The sequence below is a fragment of the Gekko japonicus genome, unplaced genomic scaffold (assembly GCF_001447785.1).
Source record: "Gekko japonicus isolate JY-2015 unplaced genomic scaffold, Gekko_japonicus_V1.1 scaffold1483, whole genome shotgun sequence".
Classification (NCBI taxonomy): domain Eukaryota; kingdom Metazoa; phylum Chordata; class Lepidosauria; order Squamata; family Gekkonidae; genus Gekko; species Gekko japonicus.
The window spans coordinates 55,699-65,867 of NW_015163134.1; the positions used below are offsets into that span (position 1 = coordinate 55,699).

Here is a 10,169-nt window from a genome sequence, read left to right on the forward strand (position 1 = left end):
AAGAAGAAGAAGAAGAAGAAGAAGAAGAAGAAGAAGAAGAAGAAGAAGAAGAAGAAGAAGAAGAAGAAGAAGAAGAAGAAGAAGAAGAAGAAGAAGATGATGATGATGATATTGGATTTATACCCCGCCCTTCACTTGGAGTCTCAGAGCGGCTTACAAACTCCTTTCACTTACCCTCCCCACAACAGACACCCTCCCCACAACAGACACTCTGACACAAACTGCTCTTTCAGGAACAGCTGTGCCAGAGCTTGTGACTGACAATGGGGTCTCTGCCCACCTTTGAGGGATCCAAGCTGTATGCCTGATGAAAAGTACTGAGGCCAGAGACTGATCTTCCTGTTTCCTGCACCATGAGCGATGCATACAGGAAGAACCAGCAGGCAATTCAGAGCCCTCAAAGAGTGGGTGGAGACCTAGGTGCCGCCCTGGGACCAAAAATATTCCCCACTCCTCATCTATCCTGTGCAGCTGTCTAGAGAAAGTGTAACCTTTTTCTTCCTCCACTGAGCAAGTCATTATGGTTCCCACATTCAAGGAATAGGTGATGACATGCCAAAGTCTTTATACAGTAACTTATATCTTTGTTTCCTTAGGGGATAACTTGATTTGATTTATGAAACCTGTGAGAGAGACTCCCCTACTACAATACGTGGTTGAGTGAAAACAAAACCATATGGGGGAAAATTGTATTGTTGGACTTGGTCTTCCTGAGAGAATGGAAAACAGCATACCAGGTTTGCTTTACTAAATCAGAAGGGATGTCTATTACTAATATGGCATCTCATTTCTGCCATCAGCCACAGAATTACGAGTTCACTATATGAAATGGCTAAGAGAAAGACTACATATACGCTAGGCTAAAAATCTAGGAAAAGCCTTCTGCAACCTGCGTATATCATGCAAATATAAGGCAGTACAAAAGTATTTGCTTAGGGAATAGGAAGCTTTTCAGAAGCAGACTGTGCCCAGGAATAAGCCTTGCAAATAAATTACTGACTTTTTAATTTGCTTGTACGTGTCAAATGTGATCATGGAGACTATGACAAGTTGGTTCCAGACCCTAAGAAATTATGTTCAAGCCCTTGAGGTGGAAACAGGGTGTGACTTAGACCTCAAAGGAGCCATGACTGAATAAGGTCACCCACTGCGGGCAGCTTCATCACAGCACCTCTCCAGAGGTCATTTTCTCCATCTATGCTGCAATATCAGAAATAGTCCTGATGCATACCTACGCAACAACAAGATGGTAGAGTGGACAGCTCTATTTCCAACAGCAGCCGGAAGATCTGGGAGGTGCATGTTTTGGTGTCCTTCCTCACTCCATGTTGAAACGCACACAGAGAGAAAACAAGCACAGCAAACAAAGAGAGAAGGGAGGACTGCTCCCCTTGCTGTGTTTTCTGTCTGCACTGAATTTTGTTATGCAAAGGAGTGGCCAGAGGTGGAATCCACCACTTGCAGTCCAAAGTGGTCCATTCTACCATTTCACAGCTCTGCTAGATGTGTAAACCAGGCTTGAGCCCAGCTTTGGGGAAAAGCGGCTATTGGGAGAGTCTGCAGAGGGAAACGTTGGGCGGGAAGGGTTCAGCATCCTTCATTAAATTATACTCCCCAAAGCCCAGCTTCACACATTTAATGATGCAGGTCTGCCACAGTTGCTTGGATTTTGGCCCTAAAACAGATACTTCCCAATAGAGAGGGAATGGAACACGGCATACGATCTCTCTCTCTCTTTTATTATTATTATTATTATTAATAATAATAATAATAAAGCTTATATACATAATCTTACATTAAATCATTATACAATCATTTTACCCCCCCCTCCCTCCTTATAGTATCTTCATATTTTTAACCATGTGCACAGATTCTTCATTCGTATTTGGATATTTGGATTGGCTTCCCCCTTTCCACCCATTCCTTATATCCCACCCATTTATTTGTAATCTTTTGACATTTCTCTTCCCATGTCTCTTCAGTAATTATCTGGCATACGATCTGTCTCTATATCGTACAGAACACATATCCTACTGCCTTGAAAACTGTGACATCTCTTTGGCTTACCAATTCAGTTCCTTTTTCCCTTGTGACATGGAATTGTTCAGGAGTCAGTTTCTTTTGCCAGTCAGTGGTAACGTGTGACTCGTCATATCTTGTCAGAGAGCCCGTGTCTTTATCTGGAAAGGTGGGAGAGTCAGAAGCACATTTGAATATGCTGAAATGCAAATCACAGATATGTGGCCCATGACACACTGAACAGGTTTTCATGTGCCAGACTGGAGGCTACACACATGCACCAGATGTAAAACTAGCATTACAACCAGAGCCAGAGAGAGGCAATGTAGTGGCAGGCCTCCCTGCATCTGGGAGGGTGCAGAAAGATCAGGCCCTCAGAACAGCTGCTGAGAAATGGGTTTCCCACCACAGCAGCGGAATTTACCAGTAGGAAATGGTCAAAGGTTCATTTTCATGTTGAAGTTTAACAAGGCCTGGAGTGCAATAAATAGGGATTATGCACCGTTACTAAAAAACACCATAAAGAAAGGAAATGGTCTCAAAAAGATATCCTCTGGCTCCCTGACCCCTGATCCTAGCCCTGCTCTCAAGCTCCAGCATGGACGTTGCTCTGTTCCCAGACCAGTATCTTGCCTCTTCCTTGCACTCAAAAATAACCATGCAGAGCCGAGCCAAACCATCAACACTGACTGTGCTGTGTTCAGCCAATCAGTGCAACTGGCCGAGCAGCTATACATCCTAAACGGCCTTGTGCCAAGTCAGATTGCTGGCCAATCTAGACCAGTACTGACTCCAAGGCTCCAGGCAGAGGCCTTTCCCGTCCCTTATATTGAAGAATATTTTCATCTGCAGATGCCATGGTTTGAATTTGGGACCGTGGTCTCAATAATGACTTCTTCCTAAAACATTTTCTAGGGTGCAGGACCACCTTTTCATTCAGCTATGGCAACTTTGCGATGATCTGCAGGGCCATCCTAAGCAGCTGCACCCCAAGCCCACTGACGTCAACAGACTTAGAAGGATGTAACCCTGCTCAGGATGGATTAACACATGGAATGTTTTGGAAGAGTGATTAACACATGGAATTCACTGCCACAGGAGGTGGCGGCGGCTACAAGCATGGATGGCTTGAAGAGGGAATTAGATAAGTATATGGAGCAGAAGTCCATCAGTGGCTATTAGCCACAAGGTATAGATGGGAACTCTTAGGCTGGGGCAAGTGATGCTCTGTATTCTTGGTGCTTGGGGGGGGGCAACAGGGGGAGGGCTTCTAATGTCCTGGCCCCACTGCTAGACCTCCTGATGGCACCAGGTGTTTTTGGCCACTGTGTGACTGAGTGTTGGACTGGATGGGCCACTGGCCTGATCCAACATCGGCTTCTCTTATGTTCTTATGGCATGGTCAAACGCACAACCCCACGAACATAAACACAGCAGAAACTCAGGGCCTAAACCACCAAGCCCTACTCTGTGAGACCTGGACTAGTCCTGAGGTTACCATGTGGGAAGAGAAACAAGTGGGATGGTAACAAAAGGCCAAGAAACAAAAACACCGTGGCCCACTTAGCCTGCACACATTAGCATACAAGCCAAAAAATACCATAAAACAGAGAAAGTAGAAGTCTTTTTCGAGCCTTTGAAGTAAGAATTCAGCCATATGCACCCTACAATGTGCATCAGTCCCATAATCCCAATATTCTGCAACACGCAGCAGTGGAAATTTGTCATCATCCTCAGCCGAAGGGGACCAAATCCTGAAAGGGTGTTTGCTGAACTCCCTTCAAATTCTCTGGGCTGATGCACTGTTTTGTGAGCACCATTATGCTATAATGCTTAGTTACTGAACAGGAGGATATAGAAAGAAAAGACTGAGGCAATGGAGCAGTACTGAGACCTGTGCCACTCTTCATCCCACATCCTTCTCAGGCAAAGAGAAAAGGGGCCGTGCACCCAGCACAGGGGCTACGCAGCCACCGTTAATTCAAAGGGGCTTTGCTCCTGCTGTTCCTTGGCATGTCGCACAGCAGTACTAGCATTTCAGGGACTAGAACACTAAGGAAGAAGGTGAGGGTCATGTATCCTTTATTAGCTGTAAACAAGAATCTGTAAAATGCTTGTATTGGCCAAGTTGCTTGTTCTCAACACAGTAAAGGAAACAATTCTACCCATTTTACAGATGGAAAAACTGAGTCTTAAAAAAAAAAAGCTACTTGCCCCAGTGAGTTCATGGCCAACTTGGGAATTTCAGCCAGCACTCTAAGGCCCATATCCAGCACTTCAGTAACTGGAACATTCTGGCTTTCTCTTATTTCCATCCAGAGCAAAACAGACAGACTCCAGTCCGGTGAAAACTGATTGCAACTCCCCCTTTTAAACCACTCGGGAAAACTTTTGGATGTAAGCAAGAGCTTCTTTTATTTTTAACTTTGTCTAGCACCTAATTATTTGGGGTACTTGATAAATTATAAAGGTAGCCATGCCTTATTACGTCAATGGGGGTTTAGCTAAGGCTCAGTTTAGCTGGATCGGACCCACTCCTGTTATTTCAGATTCTCGCAGTCCAGTGTGACATCTTCCTTCACACACAAGCAGGACTGGTTTACACAGGGCCGGTTTATGACCACAACTCAGAACCCAGGCCACACAGAGAAAAGGCTGATGGAAAGTACACCCTTTGAACTCCTTATTTTGCCTAGACAAACCAGCCCCAATTTATGAGAGATAATTCCGGGGCTTTTAATACTTGCGTGCATCTCTGCATATCCAGCAGCTTCTCACCCTAACACTACAGTGCAGTGAAAAACCCGCACCCATCAAAATGTATTGACTCTGAACCATACAAGAGAAGCTGAAGTGAGCTCTGCCTCAAGAAAGCTGATGCTGGAATCAAATCTCACGTAGTCTTTAAAAGGCCCCTATTTGGCTGCTACGCGCTAGCAGTCCGCCAGGGCTCCTACCCCTCCGGAACTACCGAGAAAACCAACGAGCGCCAATGAAGGCGGAGGTTTTATCACAGCGGCGCAGAAGAGGGTTGGTTATTTTTTTGTAAGCTGAGCCGCGAGGGGCGGGACGAGGGACTCTGCGCTCCTCCTGCCACACCACGTCCTCCTTTGCCCCCCACCTTTAACGAGAAGGGAGAAATCCATTAAGTAGCCGCACATGAGAACTAGCCTAAGCGGGTCTACTCAGAAATCAGTCCCCATGTTTCCTGGCCGCCGCCGCCGCCAGGAAAGTGTCCTTGCGATTGCCAAGAACGGTGTCCTTAGCGGTAATAAGCCGCAGTGTGACTAACATGGAGTAGACCTGCCGAGGGTTGCGCCTCATCCGGGACGGGAAAGCCTCCCGACCGCCTGCCCTGCGCTGCGCTGACCCAACCACGACGCGGAAAACCAGGCGCAGGAGCCCGCCGCCGGTGCCCTCGCCCGCTCGGAGCAGCTACCCGTGTCGGAGTGAGCCGTGCGGGAGCTCAGCCAGGCGTTGCTGCCGCTGCCGCCGACATCTCGGGGCGCCTGAAAGAGCAGCAGCTGCTGCACGCCGCGAAGTCTTCTGAGCAGCCGGGCCATGGCCTCCGGGGAGCCGCTGGGCGCAGAGCGACTTTCCCGCTGCGCCTCCAGGAGTCCCCTCTGCGGCCGGAGGGAAGAACAAAGCCCCCCCTCGGCCTTCGCCGCCAGGCCCCGCCTGGCCTAGCTCTGCCTCTGCCTGGCTGACGCCTTATCTCTGCCCACAGCCCAGCGGAACGGACGAGACAGGGCGCGGGAGTTCGCCCAAGCAAGCGCCCTGCTGGCCCTCCTCCCTAGAAGGGATCCTGCGCTTCAGGGAGAAGTTCGACAGGCGGAGCTTGTGCTTTACTAGGAATAGGATGTAGTAGGAAAGAGCACGAGTCCAGTAGCAGCTTAAAGACTAACAACATTTGTGGCAGGGTCGGAGCTTTCCTGAGTCACTGCTCACTTCTTCAGATCTTTTTAGGCTTTTGTTAGTCTTTAAGCCGCTACGGGACTCTTGCTCCTTTCTACTGCTACAGACAGACTAACATGGCTACCCGTCTTGCTCTTACTAGTATGTGTGTGAGGGGGCCAATGCACTGTCAAAAGTTGCAGGAATAGGATCACAAATGCATCTCTCCCCATAGCTGTGGAACGGCCTCGAGTCTGATCAGTACTATTGTCCAAATGCAAGGGATGTTGTTATGACAGGAGCCACACTTCTCTACCTGTTTTTCCCCCCTCACAGTGAATCTACAGTTGAAAGACTCAGGAGGAGTTAATTCTCCTCTGCAACCCCTACCTTGTCACCTACCCCATAAAGAAGGATTTTTTCTGTTTGATTTCCATACCTATCTGAAGACGTGAGGGGTGGCTCATGAAAATTCATATTGAAATAAATGTTATTCTCTACGAACTTTTGTTTTAGTCCGCTACTAGTAGGTCAGAAGAGAAAAGAGAGACAGTCCTCTCCTCTGCTTTCTCTTTCCAAAGCTAATACTCTGTGTGTGTGATCTTGATGGGTGCGAAGGTTAAATCCTCATGTGTCTGTGTGTCAGAGAGAGAGAGAGAACTTGATGGGTGCGAAGGTTAAATCCTCATGTTCCCCGGCTCTAAATTGGGGCCTTAGGCAGCTACTATTGCCCTTCTTTAAAAAAAAAGAAATTCTGAAGATCCCCCCCCCCCCAGCGCCTCCTCTGATTGGGATTATGAAGGTGAAACGCCATTCCTTTGAATGTGGAGGGGTGGAGACAGAGCAGGATCACAAGCCCTTGTTCCCAGTCTCCACAAAGCTCATGCATGTTCTGCCTAGCAGGAAATTTTGGATGAGAAAAACAGAGGTGGTGTAAATGAGCGGTGCCCTGACCTGGATAGCTCAGGCTAGTCTGATATCATGAGATCTTGGAAGCTAAGCAGGATTGGCCCTGGCTAGTATTTGGGCGGGAGACCATCCAGGAAGTCTGTGGTCATGTAAGACAAGGGAAAAAGAATGTGATTTCTGACATTCTCTCCTTGATGTATATTGACAGCTGTCACTGTGCCTTCAAAAGTTTAATCATAATAGATCCAGGTTTTGGTATGTAACCTAGAATCTTTAGATTAGAGAAATTTATAGCAGAACATATATTTTATATCTGCATTTCTGTGTATAAGCCTTGGCTCTGTAGAAGCAATAAGAATGGAATGCTATTTAGAAGTTGCAAGGCGAAGTTTAATGTGATTCACAGCCTTTATCATCTAGCTCTCCACATGCAAGCCCAGGAAGGACCCAGTGTTCTCTAATATTCCCAGTGTTCTGAGGACAAGGTAAACAAGTGTAATTACTGACACCACTAAGAGATGCACTGAGTCAAATTATGCTTGTATGATGTTAACTGCCTGGTACCAATTAGATATTCTTTAATGTGCAAATTATATGTGATGTCATTTGGGGTATAAGACCTTCTGCCTTTCCTGGTTATGGCAGAATACAGTTTTGGAACTGCTGAGTGCAAAGGCACTCAGCCTTGTATTCCCGGTTTCAGTGCATTAAACAGATATTCATCTAACTCGTTGGACTCCGACTGTGTGTTTCCAATTCGGCAACGGGAGCACACAGCCACAGATTTGTATATCAGACACAATGCAAAGACAGGCAATGGCAAATGTCCTGTTCATCTCTTGCCTTGAAAACCCCATAAGAGGTTGCCACAAATCAGCTTGACGGCAAACAAAAAAAGCGAGATGCCTTTTTTTTGTGAAGAACAGACCATGTGAAGATTGTTTCTGTGCATATGGTTTGTAAATGTGTATGCCGTGTGCAGAAGCTTAGATGGGGAGGGTGAGAACAGCAGATCAAGTTCTGACCCATCAGCAATAGAATTTGATTACCTACCGTTCAAAGGTGTTCAGATGAATTGTCCACAAAGAATCTGCAGGAAGTGAGGCTGTGCACAACTCTTAAGGGCCTGATTAGATGATATGTTAAACATGAGTTGGGTTGCCGATGCTCCCTCTAAGCTGTGGAGTCTTGCGAGCAAAAATTCCACTTTGTGAGCTCCTGGCATTAAAGTTGTGAGCAAGCGATTTGGCTACTGCATGAATTAGATTGCTCTGGAGCCATCCTTCCTGAGCTAAGACAAAAATGTGTGAGCTGGAGGCTAAAAAACTGTGAGCTAGCTCACACTAACTCAGCTTAGAGGGAACACTGGCCCGGGACCCAGGCCAGCACTCACCTTAACAAAATTGTGTGTGTGTGTGTGGGGGGGACAAATGGGCTTTTGAATGCAGGGGCAGGTGGGGCTTTATCATCCCTTTCACTAGCAGAAAAATGTCAGCAGTGAGACAAACAGCCCCATCCCCCTCAGCCCTTTCCTGCTACCAAAAGCACGCCAAGTGGCTGGGAGGGATGATGAAGCTACCGTGCCATGCTTGCTCAGGAGTTAATCCCCCCAATTCTTATTTTTTGTTTATCTATTTTTTATTTTATTTATCCTTTATAAGATCATTACATAAATTACAGTTTTACAAAACAATACTCAACTTAAAAGCCAGCTATCATACATTCATTTTCAAGAAACCACACCATTTTATGCTCTGTCACACTCTGCTACTGAATTTGGATATGTGTGTGTGTGTTAAGTGCCACCAAGTTGCAGCAAATTTATGGTGACCCCAGCAAGGGGCTTTCAAGGCAAGTGAGAAGCAGAGGTGGTTTGCCACCACCTTCCTCTGCAGCATCTTCCTTGGTGGTCTCCCTTCCGAGTGCAGACCCAGCTTAGTTTCTGAGATCCAATGACCTCAGAATTGCCTTCTCTCCCCAAATATGTATTTAAAGCTCACCAGTTTTCTTCATACTTTATACTCACAAAATGTTGCAGTGCAGTTAATTTTACCATTTGCAGAGTATTTTGAACTTTTAGCAACCGTTCTTCCTTATTAGGAAGTATGCGTCTGCCAATACATAGTGAAAATAATTCTTGTCACCATTAATAAATTAGCACCAGTTCCTTATGAACAACTGGAATTATTTCAGTGCAATTAAGTAAAAAAAAACAAAAACCACTTGTGGCTTCATTGGAAGAATAACATTCCAAATTTCATAACTTTATGAACCATTTTCCAGAAAATCTGCACTCAACAAGACTCTGCACCATATATGTTGAAAGTCAGCTTTTCCAACAGGCAAAACTAGCATGTATTGTTTATCCTACCACTAATTTTAGATAATCTCAAAGGTGTTGTATACCATCAATTAATCATTTTTAAACAATTCTCTCTTAACAGGATGATCACAGACAATAATGATCCTTTTGTACAGATAAATCTGCATTTCTCAGCATTTAATTTAAATCCTGAACCATTTTTATTGTGTTCGTTATCATTACTGCACAATAAATTTAAATATCTTCTGGCCTTAGCATTTTCCCAGTTCTTGCATTTTTGATGTCAGTGTTTTGAGTAAATTCTTTGTTTCCAGTTAATGGATGCTAGTTAAGAATTGGCAGGGGACAAGTACATACTACATTTGTTTCAAACCTCTACGAATAGTGTTAATTTTTAAAGTGAGAGCCAGGTCACATGTTAAATGCAAATTAGGTTGGGGTTTCCTGCAATCCCCACTCACATTTAACATATTGTCTAATCAGACCCTAAATGTAACACTTTTAACAGAAGCTCTGCTCAGGGCCGGCTCTCTCACTAGGCCAGCTAGTCTCTGGCCTAGGGCGGAGCTCCGAACAGGGCGCCAACTGCCCTGCCACCCTCCCCCCGCCAGAAAGGCGGCAGCACACATGCTGTTCTGTGCCACCGTGTAGCCATCCATAGGGCACTCCTGCCCGCCCCAACTCACACGCGGCGCGCCCTTTGGTCCCCATCGCTGATTCGCTGCAGCACTACGAGCGCCCCCCCTGCGGCTGGCCCTGAGTGGGTGATGGCAGGGGGGGGTGCGTGCATGCTGGCCAGGGCCAGGGTGCCCTGCAGGGAGGGGGCTGCTCCGCCCGGGGAAGAAGAGCCGGCCCAGCACGGCAGAAGCGGCAGGCGTGGGGGCGCACTGCCAAGGGCTGTCTGTCCTCAGCCCCCTCCCAGCCCTGCCCCACAGGTGTCCCGACCGCGCCGAGCCTCTGCCCACCCCCCATCACAGTGGCGGGGGGCCCTCCATCCCCCTCCCAGCCAGTCAGGCGGCGACGG

General features: G+C 46.7%; 1 protein-coding gene across 1 annotated transcript in view; it reads right to left on the reverse strand.

Annotated features, from left to right (window-relative positions):
- MSRB2 (methionine sulfoxide reductase B2) overlaps nt 1-5,793 on the reverse strand; it is a 13,445-nt gene extending 7,652 nt beyond the window's left edge. The window contains exons 1-2 of the mRNA XM_015406960.1: nt 5,459-5,793; nt 2,068-2,180 (exon numbers count right to left, since the gene is read on the reverse strand). Coding sequence (XP_015262446.1) covers nt 2,068-2,180; nt 5,459-5,582 — 237 coding nt within the window. The 5' untranslated portion in view covers nt 5,583-5,793. The remainder of the gene's footprint in view (nt 1-2,067; nt 2,181-5,458) is intronic.
- Nucleotides 5,794-10,169: the final 4,376 nt, after the last annotated feature.